This window comes from Acanthochromis polyacanthus, chromosome 19 (assembly GCF_021347895.1).
Source record: "Acanthochromis polyacanthus isolate Apoly-LR-REF ecotype Palm Island chromosome 19, KAUST_Apoly_ChrSc, whole genome shotgun sequence".
In the NCBI taxonomy this organism is placed as follows: Eukaryota; Metazoa; Chordata; class Actinopteri; family Pomacentridae; genus Acanthochromis; species Acanthochromis polyacanthus.
In genome coordinates, this window is record NC_067131.1 from 14,546,141 (window position 1) to 14,569,826 (window position 23,686).

Consider the following 23,686-nt stretch of genomic DNA (forward strand, 5'->3'; position numbering starts at 1 on the left):
CAAAACAGTCCATGATGGAGCAGCTGCCCTTCATCAACCCCAACGACTACATCCTCTGTGAAAAGTTGGCATGTATTCCTGCTGAGGTATCAGGTAATGAAGAGTTTACTTCATTATGTAATTGGTGCTCTCTTTAAAGCAATAAGTTCTTGCTATACAATTTTCAGAGTTTACATTTTTTTTAAAAATATGTATGTGGTACCATAGCTCAACAACCAATTCCATGAGGGGAAATGCATAAAATGATATAATACATTTTATCATTTCAGAAGGAAACTTGAAAAAGTCTTAGGAAAATCTGAGTTATTGAAGGGTATAATGCTCAAGCTTTAAATTAAAAAAAGCACATTACTGCTCACATGTAATAGGAGTTCATCACCAGTGTGAATCATTTCTGAGATAAAGCAAATATTTGAGGTTTATGATCAATCCCACTGTAATATGGACAATATTGTGTGCTTTGCTGACTCAGTATGGACCTTTGGACTCTGACTACGCACAATACTAAGCGTGGTTTGTCCGCCTCTGCATTTTTCAGTTATTTCTGACAATCTGATAAACAAAAATATCCATTCTGCTGAAGTAATTGAAGCCCCAGTTCCGAAAACTCCTCATTTTGACCATCACAATCTTCCTTTGGGGTTGCGTAAAACCATTGTGGGTGTGTCTCAGTGAAGGAATAACGATGACATGACCAATGAGTAATCCATGTCCTTGCTGTCACCATCCAGACGAGTTAACCTCTCCAGACTTGAGCAGACATTTTGAATACTTAGCATTCTCATCTAAAACGTGAATTCTGTTTATTAAATGAAAGTCGAGAAAGTATCTGGCAGACATGACGCATCGCTTTCGTCTGTTTTGTAGTAAACTGCCCTCTTTTTTTTGCCAATATTGTGCTTCATTTAACTGAACTGTCAGCGCTGAACCTTGAGACAAAATGCAGATTTAGGTTGATATGCTCATGAAAATGTAATCCTCTCCCTTTTTTACGTGTCCATATGGTGTTCTTTATATGCTAGATAACATACCATGAGCGCAATAAGCAGTTAATCCAGTTCCTGAGTATTTTTACCTGGAAACTGCAGTGTACTGATGAGTCTCAGATTCAGACTTATTACCTCTTACATAACAAACCTAAGGAATCAATCCTGTCTGCCTGCAGGCTGGAGCTTACCATACAATTATTCTACTTCGGAACTGACTTCTGGTTCAAATACATATGGCTGAATCACTCCAGTATCACAACTGCGTTTTACAGTTTTTGAGCAAAGTTTTAGGTGAGCTGGTGTCCTTGAGCTGCCATAGGTGGGAGACGGGAGGATGGAGACTGAGCTTCACAGTCTAAAGGAGGCAATGGGTGTAGCGTTTTAGATAAGGTGTTGAAAGATCAGGGTTGAGCCTTGAAACAAAATATGTATGAAAATAGACAATATACTAGAGAGTGAGTTTTGAGAGCCAGAATACCAGCAGCAGGTCATGTAGTCATTAAATAAATATACAACCTATGTTTAGCTTGTAAAGTGCTGAATTTTTTAAAACCTGTGCAATTTTCCCCTAAAAAAGTAAAAACTATTATTTTAAAATTACACATAACTACTGTATGATAAAGCAGTGTTACATTTCAGACAAATAGACACGTTATGGCTCAGATTCTCTCCCTCTTATTCTGAATGAGCACAACGGCTTTCAGTGACACTCCTACTGTCCCCTTTCAGAACACACATACATGCACACACACTTTCTCTCTCTCTCCTGCCCTCTGTGATTTTGAACCAGCCCCTTTCCTCTTGGTCCAGCAGTCCACTTAGTTCCCCTCCTCACTCTGATCGCTGCAGTGAGCTGAGAACCACAGACCAGCAGAGAGCAACTGTCATGAAAGACAAAGGTAGACGTTTTCAACAGCGTGTGTGCGGATGAGAAAGTGTGTCACTCTTGTTTGTCTTCATGATTTTTTTTTAGCACTTTCTCTTAACTGTACCATTTGAAATCAGAAGCTTTATATGCAGTTACATTTTTAGCCATGGCGGTGACAAGTTTTTAAAAAAAAAAAAAAAAAAAAGCTAAATGCACTATTTAACACTTTGTATATTGCAAATTATCATTGACTTTTTGTGTCTTTTGATTCTTTAATGCTGCAGTAGGGGTGCAATTTTAATGTTTTAAACAGGAAAACAGGTATTACTTATGTCTGTTCTCATGTAAATTGGGCCTTAATGAATTTGTGTTACTCTCTATTGCTATTATAAATCTTTGTTAGCCTATTCTTTATTTTTTTCAGAAAAATAGCCTCGGTATGTATCCTCTGAAGACAAAATGACATTATTATTTTCTTTCCTTTTTGTAGGTTTGTTTAGTTCTGATCCTCCCAGCCCTAAAAACTACATTTGGTGATAAAAAGAACTGGAGTTGCCAAGTGGGGAAAAGTGCAAAAGTGCAAGAACAGCTGCTACAGCTAATCGTAGAACATCGTGTTGAGTAAGACCAGCATGTGATTGCAGAAATACTTCCGAATTAACACGTGTTTTGCCTTGATTATCCCATTTTGTAGCAACAGGGAGCAGACAGATGTTCTGTTGTGACTAAGATGCAGTGTTGAATCTTCAGTCAAGGTGAAGCTATGCATACTAGTAATAAGTAACATCACATAGTGGATCAGTGATTTCAGTAAATTAGTGGTTGCTTAGATACTCTTCGTTGTCCTTCAACTGAGATATAATGTGCTCAAGAAACTTCTGCTGCCAAAAAGAAGAGCTTTTATCCTCATTTTTCATCTTAAAGTAATAGAGACTTTTTAAAGTATTGCTAGACTCTGTAATGCTTGGGTGTTGTTTCAGATATCTGAAAATAGGAGACTATAAGATGATTTAAATCATTCAATATGTGGGTGCATAATGACCTCCTGCACTGTGCACACAGAAATGTAGCTTTTTAATCAAAAAAAGAACTCTTCTTTTTTTTTTTTTTACCAAAAGAGTTACTAAAGCTTTCTGCTTAAAAAATATTGCTAATGATCCACAAAACTGGTAGATATTTCATGAAGAATAAGTCATTGCTAGTAAGAATTATTACTATATATACTATGATCATATGCAGCTTGTAGAGATGAAAATTCCAGCAACATGTCTTGTATAGAAAACAACTTTAACACCAAGCATCAGTATTTAGCTGAATGTTGCTCAAAGTTTATTCTTAACTTTCCCCCTTCTTCGTCTACTGATTGCCTTCAAACTTACTCTGTTTTGTAATAAAAAGTAACAATATGACCTCATTGACAGAATAATGAGCATAACATACACTTCAGTAGTTGTTACTTATGTAAAAATAGAATGAAGCATGTTTAAACTTCTACATTAAAAAAAATAATACTTAAAATAGACATTCCGTCACTCCTCATGCACACACACACACACACAGATACAGGTTTTCATAGCTGAAGATAGTGATCTGTGTGATTAGCTGTCCGTCTCAGGTTTCTCTCCGCTTGCTGTCTTTCTAAATCTACCATTTGCTAATACTTGACACCATATCAGCTTCACATTCTGGCTCTCTGACTTTTAAAATTCTTCTCAACCTCCATTGAAACAAGAACTAAAAGCACACAAAGGGTTTACTGTACGTACGGGATAATAGCAGTCACATGTTGTACTACTGTAGATTGTGTTGTGTACACAGTTAAGTGCAGCGTAGGATAGTATATCCTGTTGTTTCTTATCTGTTAGTTTAAAAAAAAGCAAAACATTTCTGTCCTATGCTAGTAGTTTACATTTCCTCATGACAAACAGGTTGCATGAATTACTTTTGGCCATGCGTTCTCAGTGTTTTCAGGTGGGATCCAAACTGATATTGGTATCATAAGATCGCCCAAGATCGCTTTGAAAGGAGATATTGGTCCAAAAATTAACAGACTAGTGAAAATAAAGACAGGCATCAGTTTCAAAATTGACTGTTTTGTTTGAAAATGCTGCATGAAAATAAATATAGCATGCTTTTCATGTAAGCTGGAGTAGTTTTCTTATTTTGTACATTTAAAAAGCATTGCATTTTATTTCTCCATGTAGCGCCATCATGATAAGAGTAGGCATAACAGCATTTTAATAAAACTGCAGGAGACACTTGATATTCTCTGAAATTACGTGGAAAAATATGTTCATAGATTGGTAGCTACAAACTGAGTCACCCAAAATGAGTTGGAAAACTTCTTCATGTTGCATATTAGCAAAAATCAAATATCCTGCATCAGTAATTTACCGCAATTGTTGGCGATGGTGAAGCTAATGGGGAACATTACCACCAGGATTTTGCTAAGTTTGGCGCTTACATTTGTTAATGCGCTAGCACTAAAATTTCACTTATTTTCTTTCACTTTACATTCCCTAAATGCAGAAATAATCTGAAATTCCTCTAAATGTCCTTAATCCCTACAACCAAAACATTTTCTTTCTCGGTATTGACAGGTTAAGTGAACTCACTCATGTTCACAAGATTGTCTTACATTTAAATGTAAGAATTAGGTGCACAAATCCCATTGTCCTAGAAGCAGAAGTCGTTGTTTACATGTTTATCGGTCAATAGACTCGCGTCAGAACTGCATAATGCCCGCCTCACCGGTGACTTTTAAATGGTGCAGTTGGCACAGCGAACTGTCTGTTAACCTTTGAGGCATGGTCTCTTAATCTCATTGTACATGCTTATTGCCATGGTAACAAATCTCTCCCGTCTTGAGGCTGTCTTAAGGTCACATACCAAAAGTGCCTGATTCAGTTTTTGCTGAGCTGGGTTGTCAGATCAGTCGAGAAAACTTGTCACCTTAAAGCTGCTGAAATCTTTTAGTTTGGTAGAACCAATTTAGACAAACAGACAAACCTCATCCATGTTAGTGCAGCGGATATTGTCTGAGACATATTTCCAAAAAGGCTGAATTTAGTAGTAAATTCTGGATTTTGAGGGAGATGTGTGTGTATAATGGTGAACTGTACAGCGTATGAAATATGAAAAGACAAAGATTATGTGTTGGTTTCTGTGTGTGTTTGCTGGACGTGCACACTCTGGCTTAGAGAGCGTGTTCTCAGTGTGCCACATTCTTTCCCCTCTCTCCTCTGCTAATCACATTGAAGACCTTTCAAGTGGGCCGTGATTAGATTGTACAGGCATCCATTGCTTCTGCTGCCATAAAAGCATGAAAGAGATACAAAAAGAATGAAGGAGAGTGGGATTTTGTTTTTCTTTCAATCCTAAACCTCGTGCTGCAGTTTGCCTCACAAACAGGACTGCTCATTTAGAAAGAAGTAATACTGTTGTGACTTTAAACCTTTTAACTCTCAGCAGGAGAATAATGGCTTGTTTGTGAGCTCCTGTCTGTGTTTCGTGAGGTGCTACTGACTGAGAGTAGAGCCTATAAGTGTATGTATGTGTGTTTACGTGTGTTCTCCTGCCAAAGCAGAGCGTGTCTGTACATTATGCTCAGTTACATAACAAGTGAAAGGACAATTCCGAGGGATTAATGTTATTACGGGATGTCCAGGCAGAAAGAGGATAAACCTACCTTATAGAAGGAGAGGGATGATTGCTTTACACAATGCTTTGTCTTTTTCCAAGTTCATATATTGTAAAACATGGAATTATAGTTTATGTTGGATGTACATCTACTAGCTGAGCATGTCTTAGCATGACATATAAGTTGTTAAAAAGAAATATTTAGTGTCTTTATTCCACACTTTTTTGTAAAAGGATTCATGGTCTCCAGAGGATGAACCCTGTTGAACCCTTAACTTTTCCTCCTCTACCGTCATAATTATTGTCGACACGATCATGTTTGCATGTTGACTTTTGCATGTAATAAAACACATTTGCTGGTTTTCTTGCAAGAGATAAGGATTAAAATAGCAGGCACACACGACTGGAAAAGTTACCTGTAAACAATTACAGAATGTTCCTGCTTCTTTATTAGTCCCAAGACCAAAGTGACAAAAAGGGATGGTAGCAGCTATACAGGCTTTACAGCACTGATGTTTGATATTACATGCTGACAGCAAACAGATAATAATAGATAAAGGCTTAACTGATTCATTATATCTTATATCCCTCCAGTGCTACATGCCCAGAACGGCACTCACTCATGTCCTCCAGTGGGGAAGCAGGTCATCCACTGCTTCAGATGTGGGAAATCATGCAAAGGGGAGGTGCTGCGAGTCCAGGGCGGCTACTTCCACATAAAGTGTTTCATGTGCAAAGGTGAGTGCCATCAATATGTTGATGAGAACAGATAATTCTTCAAAAAAAAAAAAAACCTGCTCTAGAACATGAATGTCACCAGAGGTCTAATAATGCAGCGCTCTTTGCATTATAGCACTGTATTTATATCGCACAAATGTGCAACTTAGTACTCAGGGTACTTCGCATAGTGGTGTGAAATCTTTTATAATATTATATGATAGAAAGAAATCCAACAAATCCAAAGATTTGCCTTGTAAGAAATTTTTGTTAGAACCAGGCTCACGGAGCGCGGTTATATGCCTCAACCAATTGGGGTGAGGCTTAAGCAGAGAGAAAATAGAATAGCAGAAAGACGTAAGACGACGTGTAAGAGAATAATAAACTGGTTTGTGAGGCCGATGGCAGATCAGAAATGCATGGCTCTGGAGCCAGAGATACTTAAAGAGAGGATAAAATACAAACTACAGGAGAGAGAAGACACAAAGGTAGTGACATGCTAGTGGCGTAGATATGTGTGGACAGTCAACTCAAGCTGGAAGCAGAGGAGCCTGGTGATTGAAGCGCTCTGCCTCCCATTCTGATTTCTTAAAAGGAACAAGTAAACCTGCAGCCTCAGGGGTGAAACATAGGGATAATGTGGTGCAAGAGGTCATTATGATATGACATAGCTTGGTCATTAAGATCTTTGTATGTGAGGAGAAGGATTTTAAATTCTATTCTGGATTTTACAGGGAGCCAATAAAGAGAAGATAATATGAGAGAAATATGATCTCTTCCTGGTTCCTGTTAGAACTCTAGGAGCAGCAATGTTAACTGGAGATTTTCCAGAGAGTTATTAGGAAGTCCTGGTTAAAAGGAATTCCAACTGTCCAGCTTAGAAGTAACAATAGACCATTTTTTCATGGCATAGGATGTTCCTAATTTTGACGATATTGTGCAGATAAAAGAAGGCTGTTCTAGCGACTTTTTAATAGTTGAATTAAAAGACGTAAACTGGTAGAAAGTAACTCAAAAATTCTTTACAGTCATGGTAGAGATTAAGGCAATGCCATTCAGAGTAACTAGAAGGTTCAATAGTGGTTCTGAGAAGTTTAGTGCCAAATAACTTCAGCTTTGTCGGAATTCAGAAGAAGAAAATTACAGGTATTTTGGGCCTTTATGTCTTTAAGACATGCTTAGGTTGGACTGATTTGTCTCATTTGACTAGTTTAGTATAACTGAGGGTCATCTGCGTTGCAATGGGAATTTTTGCAGTACAGTGAACCCTCGCTATAACGCGGTTCACCTTTCACGGCTTCGCTGTTTCACGGATTTTTTTAGTGCATTGTGTTCTGCATCCTGATTGGCTCAGGGACTGACCAACGTGAACAGTCTCCGCGCCTCATCTCCTCTGCCATACAGGCCAGCGCTGCCTGCTGTGGAACGCTGGATCATTTCTCTCCTTGGTCTCCATGTAGTGAGACACGCTGAAAGACGGAGACAACGGAGCAGCCTTATTCTTTTCCCCGCCATCAACCGGACAGTAGACGTAGTCCCCAGCCGTCTGTGGCCACCGCAGCCGCGCTCCCCAGGATAAGAGCGCCGGCGCGAGCCTTCTCCACCCCCAACTGCTCCAATTGATTCAGCCGGCCAGCTCTCTGAGGCAAGAGTACCGCCGCGGCGTCCACCTGGCTGCAGCTGCAGCGCTCCCCCAAGTGTAGTATTGTATAATAACTGTAAAAAATAAAGCTGACTACTTCACGGATTTCGCCTATCGCGGGTTCTTTTTGGAACGTAACCCCCGCAATAAACGAGGGTTCACTGTATTTCTTAATAAGCTTGCTGAAAGAGTGCACACATAAGTTCAAAAGTAGTGGTCCTAGTATAGAACCTTGTAGAGCTCCATAATCAGTGGCTACATGCATGGACAAATAGTCATCAAGATGAACAAACTGGAGTCTGTATGATAAATATCGAGTCAAACCAGCCTGGTTTACTTTAATTTAATCCCAACGACATGTTCTACTATCTGAAATATAATGTGTGATGTGTCAAACATAGCATGGAGATCCAGCAGGACAAGTACAGAGACAAGTCCATGGTCATCATAGCTGTTTCCATGACATGATGTACTCCTAACCCTGACTGAAATTCTTCAAACAAATTCTCTCTGTGGAAATGGTCACATTATTGATTTGCAACATTTCTTGGATGGAGTTGATATAGATCTATAGCTGACTAAATAAATTTGGAACAGGGGTAGTCTTTCTGAGTAGAGGTTGAAATTCAGCAGTCTTTAAAGCCCATTAGATGTGATCTGTTAATAAAGTTAGACTGATTAGATCTAATAAGGCAGGAATAGAGATGACCATTTCAGCCTGACCTTGTTTAAACTGGCAGCGAGACAACATGAGGTTCCTAATTTTCCTGAAGCCAAGTTAAAATCAGTGGAAGATCATAGTGTGGCACAAGTAAACACAGAACAAAAGAACTTTTGCTTTCAAGCGTCTTTGTTACTTAATTAATCTGGGACTTAATTTGGAACATATTGAACTTGTCAGCCAACATGGAAATTAAAACATGTATTCTACATGCAGGCAGGACCGTAAATGACCTTTAAGTTGCATTTAAATACCTAATTTTCAGCATTCAATTTAAACTGAGCACAATTACTCCATAACTTATTGGTCACCTTGTGGATGCCATCAAATTAATGTTATTACAAAACAGTCTGCTAGTACAATGGGCTGTTGTAGAGAACATCCTGGGTTGTCAGAAGGTCATTCAACAAAGTTACTGTGATTCGGGGAAAACATATTTCCTTCAGCAAGCTATTGTTCCCACTAATCAGCACTGACAAGCTTCTCATGTTGATGTCCTTTCATCACATTGTAATGATGTTTACAGCACAGAGAAAACAAAGAGACTTTCAGAGAAGAGGTTGGAATATTGTAACAGTGGAAATGGACTATAATTTGATTATTAGAAATGGTAATATTAGTAATAAATAGGAATGTAAGCTGCTCAATTTCTGCCTTTATAATCATCATTGGATATTATTCTATTTTATATTTAATAAGAATTGTCTTTGTAACTTAATAGTATATAATTAAACTATTTTTGCACTTAGAGAAAAGAGAAACATGATTGTGTGTTCTTTGTTGTAGTAAAAAGTAGTAAAACTTGTCTGCATTGTGAGTGAGTCACTGTGGGACAGAAATAGAGCAGCATAAATCTGTCCTTGGCATCTCGGTGCATTCTGTCGTGGCAGCCTCAGAGTATGTTTGTGTCGTATCAAATGACTCCGAACAAGCTGACAGAAAATACTACATCCTCTCAGCAACCTGCCACTCGGCTGATCAGGACACAAACGCAATGCAAACAGATGCATGCGTACACTCAGACGCACACTAACACGTAAACACTTTGGCAAACCTGGCACACTCATACAGTCACACAGCCCAATTAGTACTTCTCTCAACCCTATGATGGATTAAGTAGATGCTGTTAAGTTACTACTGTGACAGAAGGCAGAAAGAAGCTGACAAAGCAGAGACACACTACATCAAATTTTAGACAAAAGGCAACGAAGCAAACAAATGCACATAAAAGGCAAATAACTAAGTCAGAACCTAGCCTTTTTTGAATGACGTGTGGTTAATATTGACTCAAAAGCTACTATGTGAGGAAAACAAAAGTGTCAGTTTTTGTTTTGTGAAAAAGAAGTTAGTATAGAAGCATTTAGTAGATGTGTTTGCTTTGTGAAAACTGCATAAATTGACATCTATGTATCTATATCTAAACTCTAAAAAAATCTATAGTTTTACTGAATTTTTAGTTTTCATTTTATAGATTTTAAAAAAAAAAATTAATATATCTTTTAAAAAATTACAAACATAGTTCTGCATGTTTGAAGTAAAATAGCAATTAAAAAATCTGTAATTTTGGAAAACTATAAAATTTCCATTTTTTAAAAAAATAAACTTTTCTGTCAAAGGACTGTTAATATACTTCTGTATATTTGGCATAATTTTGCAAATATTTCCCTTTTTGGTAATAGACAAAACTTTTAAGTTCAAGTGAGATACCTTAAATATGTCTCTATATATAACAGATTTTTTTCATTATTTTTACACATATAAATATTGCAAACTTCCCCATAGCTACACATGATTTCTTGTGAAATTGAGGCAAGAAAAATATTTTCATTATGTAAAATTGCTGTATTTTTATAAAGTTGTTTTTCCCCTAATTTCCCTGACAGGTGGAATATTATCTTTTTTTTGTTTTGCTGAGAACACTTCATATATACATATCATCATCTTATTAAGCTAGGAAAAATATATTTACCAAATTTTCATTTTTCATTTTGGCACTGGACAGGTAGTGTGCAGTAAGTTTATCAGAGATACAAACAATGCTGTCACCGTTAGTATTAATTATCTGTGGGTTTATACAAGCAACTCCTTATCCCATCACCTTATTCTTACCTTAATAGAAAATACTCCCATCTTTTATCATGTGGCCTTAATGTTTTCTGTATCTTTATGCAGTGTGTGGCTGCGATTTGGGTAAAAGCGGCTTCTTCATGAAGAACGGTGACTATCTCTGCCCGCTGGACTTCCAGAGGCTTCACGGCACACTGTGCAGCAACTGTGGGGAGTTTGTGGAGGGAGAAGTGGTCACGGTGTTGGGAAAGACTTACCACCCAGCCTGCTTTGTGTGCACCATTTGCAAGTAACTAAAAAAATGTTTTGGGGGTTTTAGCTTTGCAATCCTGTTTTGCAACAAGGAATTTTGTGGTAGCCTTTTATGTCCTTCTGTGTTTCTCAGACATCCTTTTCCTGCTGGGGATTGTGTCACCTTCAGTGGAAAAGACTGCCTCTGTCAGCGCTGTATCGAACCCGTGTCACCTTCTCCTAAAGACATCCGCCGCTCCAATAGTGAGTACATTCCATCACAGTCCTATCAAATATATTTATGAATGCAGCTCTCAAACGGATCAAAGACTCTGATCCCCTGCAGGCCTAATCAGATGGTGGATTATGTCCTGAACATTGGCCAGCTGTGGCTTCTGTGCCAGCTGCCCGAGTCATTCATGTTCAATTCAAACTGAATCATGTATGAGCAGACTTCCTGTCCATAACCATCAACCAGGAGATTACCTGTAATGTCTGAAAAATTTGTTTCATGTCCAAACAGGCTAGACGGTGTCCTTGATTCCTCTTGAACCTGCGGCAAAAGCTTTTTTTTCACAACACTGTGATTTGACTTTACCTTTTAAATCCAGTCACTGTCTGGAAATCCTGCCAGGTCACTGACTCACTTCGGAATAAGAGATACACTCAATTCTCTACCTCAACTTGAACTCATCCACTTAATGATCATAGATACAGCAGGGACCAATAAAGGATTCAGACTCACAAAGCCTCCCGATTAAGAGGATCTGTCTGCAGCGCTGCACAGAGAGGTCCCAAATAAAAAAGTCTGCAGGAACAAGTCTGGTTACTCTTTATATGTACTTGTGTGTGTTTTCAGATTGCACCGGCTGCAGTAGAGACATCAAGAACGGCCAGGCTCTGTTAGCTCTGGGCGGTCAGTGGCACCTCGGCTGCTTCAAGTGTAAAGCCTGCAGGAGAGTGCTGAGTGGAGAATATATCAGCAAGTAAAGACAAATTCATGATCCTCTCTCCTAGTACTATTATACTGTTACTTTTCTTAATAGGTGATGTTGGAATAACTCGAAAATATGAGATCACAACCAGAACAGAGTTGGAAAGATGTGACTTTTAAATGTGTTTCCCTCAGGGATGGTGTTCCCTACTGTGAGCGAGACTACCAGATTAAGTTTGGGGTCCAATGTCACGCATGTCACAAGTTTATAACAGGAAAAGTTCTCGAGGTAAGAAAGGTTTACTCTCAGTGAACAGTTCATACTCCTGAATTTTCTGTCTTTTGCTATTTGAATACATTTTTGTCACAAACTTTTCCTGAACTGTAAACATCACAAGTATTAACTTTCTGACTGTGGAACACTGCATTAAATCTTGGCTTGGTTTCTGATTTTCTGCCATTATTTTAACTCACAAATTAAATTTCCGTCAGAAAATGAAATGTGCGTGGCTTTCAATAACCCGCTGATGTTCGTCTCTGTAATTACAATTAATAGAAGCTGTAGATTTCTCTTTGATTTTTGATTGCTTTATAGGGATTTATGCTGTTCTGTAAATGTACAAACAAAACAAGTCCGTTTAATCAAGCTGTTGCTAAACAGATCTGATTCTTGAACCTGTATTTTTTTGTGTAGTTCTTGTATAAATGCAGCTCAACTAACTTTTGGCTTCCTCTTCATTTGCTTTAGGCAGGAGACAAACACTATCACCCCGGCTGTGCAAGATGCAGCAGATGCGACAAAATGTTCACAGAAGGAGAAGAAATGTATCTGCAAGGTCAGTTTGGGAGTATGGCATTCTGTGATCAGTGGTGGAATGTAGCTATGTACTCAAGTACTTCATTTTGATACTTCCAGTTGTAGAGGCAAATAACGTACTTTGTACTCTACTACATTTAAAAGCTTTAGTTGCACGTTCTTTTGCACATTCAAGTGTAATAAATGATGTTTTGTTATTGTAAATGAAGCTACCTAGCAGTATATAAAGTAATTAATATTAGAGGACGGTGCAACATTAAAGTGGTGTACACATTAATGACTCAGTAGTCTTAGTTCTATCATATATGGACAGTTTTAAACAAAACTTTACATATACTTGTAAAGACCATGCATGTTCTAGCAGCTTTGAGTTTCCAGTGTTTCCAACAACTCTCAGTTCTTTATGATTGAATCAATGGGATGCATACATCTTTGTCACAAAAACAATCAGGCATTTTGGCTTCGCTCAGATTTTTTACAGGTCTTCTGGTAATATGATAAAATCTGCTAGGTCAAATATATACACTGCTCAAAATAATTAAAGGAACCCTTTGAAAATACATCATATTTCAATATGGGGGGGGGGGAAACTGGATATTAGCATTGATATGGACTGGATAATGTGTTAGGAATGAAAAGTGCCACATTGTTTGATGGGAATGAAAATTATCAACCCCCCAGGAGGGTTAAATTCAAGACACCCCAAAATCAAAGTGAAAAACTGATGTGGCAGGCTGGTCCATCTTGCTGAAATTCCTTGGCAGCAACTCAAAATGGTATTCAGTAGTTTGTATGGCCTCCATGTGCTTGTATGCATGACTGACGATGCCGGGACAAGCTCTGAATGAGACGACAGATGGTGTCCTGGGGTATCTCCTCCCAGAACTGGACCAGGGCATCGCTGAGCTCCTGGACAGTCTGAGGAGCAACCTGATGGTGTTGGATGGAACAAAACATAATGTTCCAAAGGTGTTCTATTGGATTCAGGTCAGGTGAGCATGGGGGCCAGCTAATGGTATCAGTTCCTTCATCCTCCAGGAACTGCATGAGTTCTCTTACCACATAAGACTGGGCATTGTCGTGCACCAGAAGGAATCCAGGACCACTGCACCAATGTAGGGTCTGACAATGGGTCAAAGGATTTCATACTGTTACCTAATGGCAGTCAGAATGCCATTGTCCAGCCTGTAGAGGTCTGTGCGTCCCTCCATGGATATGCCTCCCCACACCATCACTGACCCACCACCAAACCGGTCATGCTGAACAATGTTACAGGCAGCATAACGTTCTCCACGGCTTCTCCAGACCCTTTCATGTCTGTCACATGTGCTCAGGGTGAACTTGCTCTCATCTGTGAAAAGCACAGGGCTCCAGTGGTGGACTTGCAAATTCCTGTGTTCTATGGCAAATGCCAGCCGAGCTCCACGGTGCCAGTCAGCGAGCACAGCGGGCACTAGAGGACGCTGGGCCCTCAGACCACTCTCATTACATCTCTTTCTGATTGTTTGATCAGAGACATTCACACCAGTGGTCTGCTGGAGCTCATTTTGTAGAGCTGTTGCAGTGCTCATCCTGTTCCTCCTTGCACAAAGGAGCAGATACCTGTCCCGCTGATCGGTTGAGGACCTTCAACAGCCCTGTCAAGCTCTCCCAGACTAACTACCTGTCTCCTGGAATCTCCTCTATGCGTTTGAGAATGTGCTGGGAGACACAGCAAACCTTCTGGCAATGGCACGCATTGATGTACCAGCCTGGAGGAGTTGGACTGTCTGTGGAACCTCTGTAGGGTCCAGGTATCGCCTCATGCTACCAGAAGTGACACTTACCCTAGCCAAATGCAAAACTATTGAAAAACTGTCAGAAAACATTAGGAAGGAAAAAAATGTCAGTGGCCTTCACCTGTAAACTCATTCCTGTTTTGGGGGTGGTCTCATTGTTACCCCTCTAGTGCATCTGTTGCTAATTTTATGAACACCAAAGCAGCTGAAACTGACTAAAAAGGCCCTCAGTTACTTACTTGACCAGATCAGTATCCCACATGTTTCACCGATTTGATGCAATACTTAGATTAAAAAGTGTTCCTTTAATTTTTTTGAGCAGTGTACATAGAGCAATGCTAATTTTTGGTTAAAGAAAAGTTCCATGGTCTATCCACATGCTTTTTCACATTTCTGGTTGTATCTCTGACTACTCCCCCTGACAGAATTGGTACAGTTCAACCAAAGTTGTTGATTTTATGACTTGTTTCTTCATCATAATCTACTGGTTCTTGATGGAGTTTAAGTCAGGACTTTAGGGAGGCTGATCTAAAACCTTCCTAAAATCTCAGATTTAGTTATTTCTTTACTACTTTTGATATGTGTTTGGGGTCATTACCTTGTTGGAACACCCATCTGCTTTCAAGACCCAACCATCTGGCTGCTGATCCTCCTCCTTTATTATTCCATTAACTTTGTGTAAAACACAAAGTTCCACAAGCAGCAAACAGCATTATAGCAAATAGCTACAAATAGCTACATTTTTTGTTTCATCAGACCACAGAATGTTCCTCCAGAAGGCCTTTTGTTTGTCAATGTGATCAGCAGCAAACTTCAGCTGAGTCTTAAGGTGCTGCTTTCAGAAGAGGAGCTTCCTTATTGCATGACAGCCTTTCAGCCGATGAACATGACAATGACATCTGTATCCCAGCAGCTTCTAAGTCATTGCTTTGACCTGCTTTTTGGTTATTCTTTGTTGACTTTTGACGAGCTGTCTCTCAGGAACAGGTGATAGTTTGTGTTTTCTTCCTGACTGCGGAAGTGATAGAACTGTATCATGCACTTTATACTTAGAATCAATTGTTTACACAGTTGGTTTTGTGATCTGCAGCTGCTTTGAAATGGCTCCAGGTGACTTTCCTGACTTGTTCAAGTCAATGATTAGCTTTTTCAGATCTGTGCTGAACGCTTTGCACTTCCCCATTGTAGTGTTTGTTGCAAAGTTCAGTGAACGCATCAAAACTGCCCCATTTAAATTGGCTTAGTGGAGTCAGCAGCTGTAGTCGATCATAATCGCCCAGGAGAAATTAAGAGGCCATGGCACAAAGAAAATGAGATTAACACAACTTTCTACATCACCAGCACTGATTATTCAAGTTGATGTATGTCTATTCTTAACCCAGCAGATTGTGTCATTGTTCCAGAAGACCTATAATAGAAATATACATGATTTGTTTTCTGTGACAAAGATTCATGTGCTTCAGTCATTTCAAAATATAAAATGAAGTGCCTAAATCCTTTCACCACCGTCTCCGAGTGTACAGTACATCACACATGGTGAGGATGTGGAAAAATGCAGTTTAAAGTTTTACAGCTGCAGTCACTGATTGTTGCTGGTTTCACAGGATCAACAATCTGGCATCCAGACTGCAGAGACAGCAGCAGGACTGAGGACAGTTACAGGGTGAGATCTCTCTAACCTAATATTCAACCTTATTTCTATATGTGACATGTAATTTAATGGAGCCATGGCATCATAGTACTTGAACAGTTTCTCATAATAAGTCCTTAATAATGAAAATGTGATCGCTGTTCTGAATAAGATCAGAATGTCATTTCTATGAAGCTGTTGCCCTACATTACAAAGACTTAGCTGCTCGATGTGTTTCTTTACACCTTGTCTTCCTTCCCAGGTCCCCAGATCAAAAACACCCTGTCTTGATTTCTTTTACCCCAAACATGAACTGAAGGTTAATATTGCGGGCAGGTCTGCTGTTTGCACTGATGGCTTTGTGGAGTGAGCAGGCTGTGATCTCAGAATTTGAGATTAACCACACTTGCTTGTTTCACATGCAATAAAACAGGCACTTTGCTCACCTGGCTGGCCAATCACATCTTGTTTGCTAATTCACATTAGCAACAAACAGCAACTGCTTTTGATTCATAGCACAAGATGCTCTCTTATTTCTGCATCCAAGAGTGAATATAAGAAGCTTTATATTGATAAGTTAGTATTAACAGAGGTTTGTTGACAGCTCTGCATGCTTGCCTGTGTTAATTTGAAATTGGTAGAAACTGTTTAAACCCTCTGAAGTACAAAAATCACTGGAGCCCAGAGCAAGAAACTGTAAAAGAAAATAGGAAGAATCGTATGATGTAAAACTTTTCAATAGCACTTAAACTACTCATCTGTATAGGGAGGTTTCATTGGGAAAATGAACCAAATCTTTGCTTAAAATCAGGATATTTCATGAAAATCACTTTATTCTAGATGTTTCACTTAAAAAGATGCAAAAAATTAATTAATTGTGCTCACCACATTCTGTAAAAAACTAAAAATGCTGTGCTCATTGGTGCACCTGAGAAGCCATAACTGTCTTAGATGCCACCAACAGTTACATGACAGAAATTCACGGATGTCTTAACTGAGCTGGACAGAACTGTAGGCTGTGTTCACACAGAACAGGAAGGAGACAAGTCAAGAAACTAATTAAAAATGTAAATGCTTAGTATCATAGTATTTAATACTAGATCTATAGTATATAGAGCCACCATTTTCCCCTAAAAAATGGTAATGCTTATGGGCACTTGGGGAAAATGTTATACTTATAGATTCCAGGTTCTTTCACTTTTTGTAAAACAGATAATCTAAGAAATTTAAATTTTGTTTTCTCTTTTTATGATTTATGGCACTATAATGGAATCACACTGCAGTGAAGACATCTTTCTGTTCTCTCTACTTCTAGCCATGGTTGTCTTGTTTCCATAGTGGTGCAAGACTTTAGGTGACAGGAGTGGAAAAAAAACCAACCAGAAACTGCTTGGGGTTCAGAGGGTTAGTTGATTCCTATACAAAACATTGCATGCATGCTTGTACCAGATCTGTGCTGTACACTTCATTGCAGAAACTGGTGCAGATACTTGCACCAAAGCTGTGTGTGCATGTAAAGAGAGCTGGAAGATACTTCAGAAGCAGTCAAAGCAGAAAGTGCCGTTTCAATCCGATTTGTTTCTGTGTTGGCCAAGCTAATGCTGCTGTCTTTTCTTAATCTCTCAGCCCACTAGATCATCGTCTGAAAGCTCCAGCTCCAGACCAGGCTCATGCACCCCGGGGAGCCCTGGTCGAAATATCTGTGTAAGTTCTGGTGCCAACATGTGCTCAGCATCTTCCCTGGTGCACAATTTGCCAGGGGTCGATTTACATTTCATTTATCCCTCTATTCATGCAGGGGAGTCACACGGACAAAGTGTCTCTCGTGCAGCGTGATTCTTTTTGACAGTAAATGAGGAAGAACTTTTAGAAACACTAGCAGAATATTACACTTCAATTAAAATTCTTTATTTTTTTCAACTTCACCTTGACTGATCGGAAGTAGTTTGATGTTGTTTGTGAGATAAAATGTAATTTCAATTGTGGTTAGATTCTAAAGCCTATTGACATTTTCTCAATTTAATCTGCCACATATTGAAGAGAACTGTATTTGCTCAATCAGTTTGAATGCATTCAGATTTAGGTTGATTATAAAGAAAAAAAAATCAAAAATGGTGCTTTCAGTGTTTCCTCCACCCAACCTCTCATCTTCCATGATTACCCTGTTGGTTTATGAGATGGAATGAACTCTACTCCCATCAAAACGCCTCAGGTTATGGGCCAAAAACTATTTACCTTATTTACATATATTTTAAAGCCTGAGAAATATATTGTATGGTAACAAAGAGACGATAGCTTTTCATATTACAGCAAATCTGTTCACTTCATGTGCCAAAGTCGGAGCGTTGTGATGTTAAATGTGGGATTAGAGTTTAATTCCTCCCTGATGTGCTACAATAGGAAACCTCCTACCTTTCACCTGACCTAACCTGTGCTGTCTCCTCCCTCTGTTGTTCTCCTCACCCCCATCCTCCCCTTTCCTCCCTCTCTTGGTCCCAGGCAAAAGTAGATAACGAGATCATTGATTACAGAGACTTAGCAGCAATTCCCAGAGTCAAGGCTATATATGATATAGAGCATCCTGATATGATATCCTATAAGTCTGTGAACGGCAACTCCTCTACTTTGGACGAAAAAGGCAACAGACAGGACAGGAAAAGTCCTACAGAGGTAACAACGCTCCAAGTTCTATCCGGTGACATGTTTTTGTGCCATTGTTTTGGTGTTTTGCCTTGGTTTGAATTACCTGTCAAACCAAGTGAAGTTTTGTTTGATTGTTCTCATATTTAACTGTGTTTGGCCCAAAATGCAAAGACATTGATTGTGAAAAAAATAATGGATGAATGTGTCTTTAAGTGTATTTTGGAGCTTGAATTTCTATGTCAATGAAGCATTCTGAACATAGACAATCATATCAGATGTAAAGGGAACTTTTAAATTTGGCTGATGATCTACAGTACAATCAGAGAATGTTTGATGATGTAAACTGATAAAAATCAAAAGTGGTGAGTTGCTATATAGTGTGTTATTGTTAGTGATTAGTGCCTAACTTTCTTACCTTTCATGTGACTGACTTCATGTGAAAACTTCAGGTTTAGGAATTTGTCTAAATTATTAAAGTATCACATTTTCCTCTTACGTAAAGTCTTGCATGTTGGTTCGGGTGAGTTCAAAGTTTTCACCTGAAGTCAGATTATGTTGTGTTGCTTTCTTTTTAATACTGAATGTAAGATTCAGTTCATGTGCTCATTTTTCTTCTTCTGTCTGCCTGATTTAGTCACCTGGAAACATTTCTGAAACCAGAGAGGTACGCTATTATGATTGTTGTTATTGTTGTTGTTATAATTATTAGCTTTTAATAGTTTCATTAGATAAGACTCATACATGCAATATGTACCAGAACCCAGTAGTAGAAGAAGTACTCAAATCTACCTCAGTAAAAGTAACACTACCACAGTGTGCAAATATAATAAAAATTTATTTTAAAAAATTGTGCTTCATTAAAGTACAGAAGTATGCGCATCACAGTGTGTACCTAAGCTAAAAGTTATCATTCTGCAACGTGGCTCATGTCAGAAAAAAATATATTATATTATTTGACATTATTGGATTATATTTCATGTGTTCATCCCTTGAAGACTTAGTGAGTTTATATGTTTTCCTCTGGGAGCAAATCACATTTGATCTCAATCTAATAATAAGGCATCACTGTGGGGTTTCCCAGCAATATTACATTCTAATGTATTTGTTGATTTTATTTTGTATTATTCAAATAATCCAGTGGCGTAAAAAGTACAGAATTGAAGTTTAAAAGACGTATTAAGTGCCAGAAAAATACAAATACTAAACTAACTGGGGTGATTAGTACCCCAAATTGTACTGTCACTATGAGTAAATGTACTAAGTTACTGTACACCACTGCCAGAACCGCATACACCCCCTGTCAAAAGTTTTAGGACACTTTCTCATTCAAATAAAGTAGAACCTGTCCTACAACCTTTGACAGGGGGTGTATCTACCAAATTTGGTACACATATGCAGCACATCAGGCTGAACAAAAAAGTCAGTGACAGCCACATTCCGAACCCAACAGGAAGTGAGCTATTTTGCGTTGAATGTCAGATTTTGCCCATTTTTCATTTTTTTCTAGAGCGAACTCCTCCTAGGGGGAAACTCCAATTCACCTCAAATTCGGCCAGTACATACAGGAGGCCTTAATGATCCAAAGCTATTAAAAAATTTTTCCAAAGTCAAAGAGCGTGTCCGTGGCGAACTCTGGAATTTTGATCCTTCGTCATGAAATTTCAAATGCTGTGTAAATGCCCTGAACATGCTCCAATCTGCCTGAAACTTTACATGTATGATCAGAGTCTTGCCATGTGATGAAATACACCCCCTGTCAAAAGTTGTAGGACAGGTTCTACTTTATTTGAATGAGACAGTGTCCTTAAACTTTTGGCAGGGGGCGTACAAATCCTATGTGTGTACTCTATGTGCATTTTTACACGATTTTTGTCTCTCCTCTTTCAAGGAGAGTTTGGAGATGAGAATACCAAAATCCCGAAGTCACGGATGTTTTGGAGTTCATGCGATGTACAACCGTCACAGCTACACTCCAACTCTGTCCAGATCGCCTCAACACTTCCACCGACCAGGTGAGAAGAGCACGCGTGAAATTAGTTCCCAATCTTAAAAACACCCTTGTAAAGGTGCTGGATAAATCCTCCGCTCACGTTGTCTCTGTTTTACCACCTTCCCTCCTTCACCTCCTCCACACTTCCTCCTTCCTCTCCCACTGGAATAACAAGGGTTGATGCTTTCTCCCTCTTTACTCTCTGGCACCAAAGACACCTGCCCCACTTCTCCTTTATGTCACCACTTTCTCTCTCAAACTAAAGGTAAGACCCCCTGCTCTGCTTCCCCCCCTCTCCCCTCTAAATATCACACTTTGTACTCCTCATTAGAATACATATTTGATAGTGAACACCATCAAAGCTACGAGGAACTGTGTTTGAATGTAATGGTGAAAGATTAATGTCTACAACATCCAAATTACGAACAATAAACTGGTTCAAGGTTCAGATTTGATATTTAAAACAGTGAGACATCTGGTGGTCAAAGTTCAGACAGCCTGCAGATGCCAAACCAATCTAGTTTACAGTCCAAATCAGCTCAGCTTTGTTTCTCATTTTGGATTTATTTCATTATTCAGAAAACCGCTGTGATTGATTGGATAAATAAATATTTCTGTGCCTCTTCCCAACTTCCCTCACACATTCCTATGTTTATTTATAGCTGTGCCGTGACTTCCTTCAGAGCCTGTTTTATCATGTGTGGATGAGATATGACAAGCTATGACCAGTAATCTCTGGCATGTGTTTTTGATATGAACTGAAGATCATCCACAAACCACAAACAACCCGCACAGGCTTAATTTATGCATACGGTTGTAGTGATTTATGTGTAGCTATTTTTGTCATTGTTATTCTGTTCATTTGAAACATGAAATCTGGTGAGTGTTAGCGAGCTAATATCATGTCTGAGATCTCAGAGCAACTTGGAATTAAACTGCATTTAACGATATTGATAAAACACACTTTAATTATATGGAATCTTTAAAAAAGAAAGTTCCAAAGTGCTTTATAATAAAAGCAGGTAAAAGCAAATAAATATGAATCAGAACTTTTGCTGTATCAGGACAAAAAATTCACAATTAGTAGTGATAAAAAAAGGAAAACAATGTGACTTCAAATCAATTCTGAGACTTATAAGTAGCCAGTAAAGGGCAGCGAGGATTAGTGTAAAGTTTTTCTCTTGGTACGAATGTGTTACAGCCTGACAGCAGAGTTTTGTATCATCTGGTGTCTTTGGATGTCTCGCCTGCAGATTAAAGTGAACCGTAACAGTCCAGTCTGGAAAAGCAAAGATAACCTATCTTTAAGTCCGTAGGAGAAAAGGATGAGCTGATCTCAGTGAGCCAACTCAGCTGGGCAGAGCAGGACATCACCGTCTGAGAAATGCTTTTTGAAGTTGCTTCTTTTCTAAATGTAAATGTTTTTTGCATTGAATGCGACAAGGCTGTTTGCCCTTTACAGAGAAAATTATACTCTGAGCCATAAAAGTGAGAAATCTGTGATGCTGTACTCCAGCTTCCATGTTAAAATGCAATTTATTTATGTTACACGCAGAGTTCAAGCAAAAATGGGACTTGAGGTTGAACCTTGGGAATATTTATTTGAGCGTGATTTGGGTCTCAACAGCATTTTGTTTAATATTTTTTATATTACTTGTCTGCTAACCCTGCACTCTTCTCTTTCAGCAGATGAAGGTTTCAATATGTACAGGAAGCCTCCAATTTATAAACAGCAAGGTAGAGTATTCAGTTAACCTTTTAAAATCTATATAAATGATCACTGAATGATAAAAAATGTTCAATTTAAAACTGAGCTGTGATCTTTTAAAGGATATATTTGTATTTTTGCATAGCTCAGTCTTAACATAAATGACTGATTTCCTTTGTTAGTCTCGATGAAACTTTTCTTCATGTTAAACATCTAGAACATAACCACAGCTACATTACAATGATGTTGACAATTTGGTGAACAGTTTTTGATTGGAATCTTGACCGTTTGGTAAAACATACATGTATAAAATATATATTTTATGGATAATGTCAAAATATAAATTGAAGAAATAGAAAACATAGAACAGCACTCTGGTAAAAACAATCAGTAAAAGGCTAAGAGAAGAACTTGGCAGTGTTCATGGCACTCTGACTCCGATCTATTTCAGTCAAAGATCTGATTCAACCTATAAGTCGTCTCACGATGAGCTGATCTGTCTGTTGTTTCTCTCTCTCTTAGATTCAAATTCATCCACATCTCCAACATCCTCTTTCCCTAGATATGGTCACAATGAACTTAATGTGGTAAGTGCGACATTACTGATATCTAAGTCTGAACAATCTCCTATAACAACACTTTTTATTGGTTTATTTTTCACTGCGTAGCTCTAAAAACACACTAAAGAAACGATATGTGGTTCATTAAACAGCTTGGGGTGTTGTTATTGTGTGAACTGTTTTTCATGTTTTTCTCCTCATTAAGCCACAATCCGATTTCTCCCACAACGACGACAGACTCAGAGGTAAATATTCAGACACTTCTGTTCTTTCAAATGGATACTGGCAATTATTGTTATTTTAACTAAATGAATGATGCCTACAACATTAATCATCTTTGTGTTTTGTCCTTTCCTTTACCTTTCAGATTTCAAGGTATGTGACAGTAATTGAATGGAGTTTTATGCAGATTCAAACTCCTCATCATCCCTGCTTTTTGAAATTGGTTTGTTGCATTTCAAAATGACTGAGCTGACCAAACTGTGCATCTGCATGTTTCAAGAAGCACACAGCAAACCCAGCTTTAATTCCCAGTCATATTTAGATGTGTCTGAATAGATTTAGATATCAACCATGTTGCGTAATCATCTCTGTAATCTCAGAAAGACACAAGTAATCTGCAAGAGATTAATCCTGCCATGATATCTTCCCATTGCATGTGTTTGCTTCATCCCATAGCTCATCCTTGACTGCCAGCATCTATTAACACGACTGGACAGAGGCGTGTCTATGCCTAATTTGCTGGAACCAAA

At 38.6% G+C, this 23,686-nt stretch overlaps 1 protein-coding gene across 4 annotated transcripts; it reads left to right on the forward strand.

Moving 5' to 3' along the window:
• Positions 1-1,778: 1,778 nt before the first annotated feature.
• On the forward strand, positions 1,779-23,686 carry LOC110970139 (actin-binding LIM protein 1-like). Of its 4 annotated transcripts, XM_051939731.1 has the most exons (18): positions 1,779-1,888; positions 2,348-2,478; positions 6,091-6,234; positions 10,749-10,932; positions 11,029-11,138; positions 11,734-11,860; positions 12,004-12,097; positions 12,557-12,644; positions 16,008-16,066; positions 17,660-17,737; positions 18,533-18,703; positions 19,311-19,340; positions 20,565-20,688; positions 20,842-20,931; positions 22,353-22,403; positions 22,897-22,961; positions 23,140-23,179; positions 23,302-23,686. In XM_051939731.1, coding segments are annotated over exons 2-18 (1,482 nt in total). In that variant the 5' UTR covers positions 1,779-1,888; positions 2,348-2,477; the 3' UTR covers positions 23,328-23,686. The 4 variants fall into 4 exon arrangements, with proteins under 4 accessions (XP_051795691.1, XP_051795690.1, XP_051795692.1 ...); XM_051939730.1 differs by lacking the exon at positions 2,348-2,478 and having other exon boundaries at positions 1,783-1,888; XM_051939732.1 differs by lacking the exons at positions 2,348-2,478; positions 20,842-20,931 and having other exon boundaries at positions 1,783-1,888.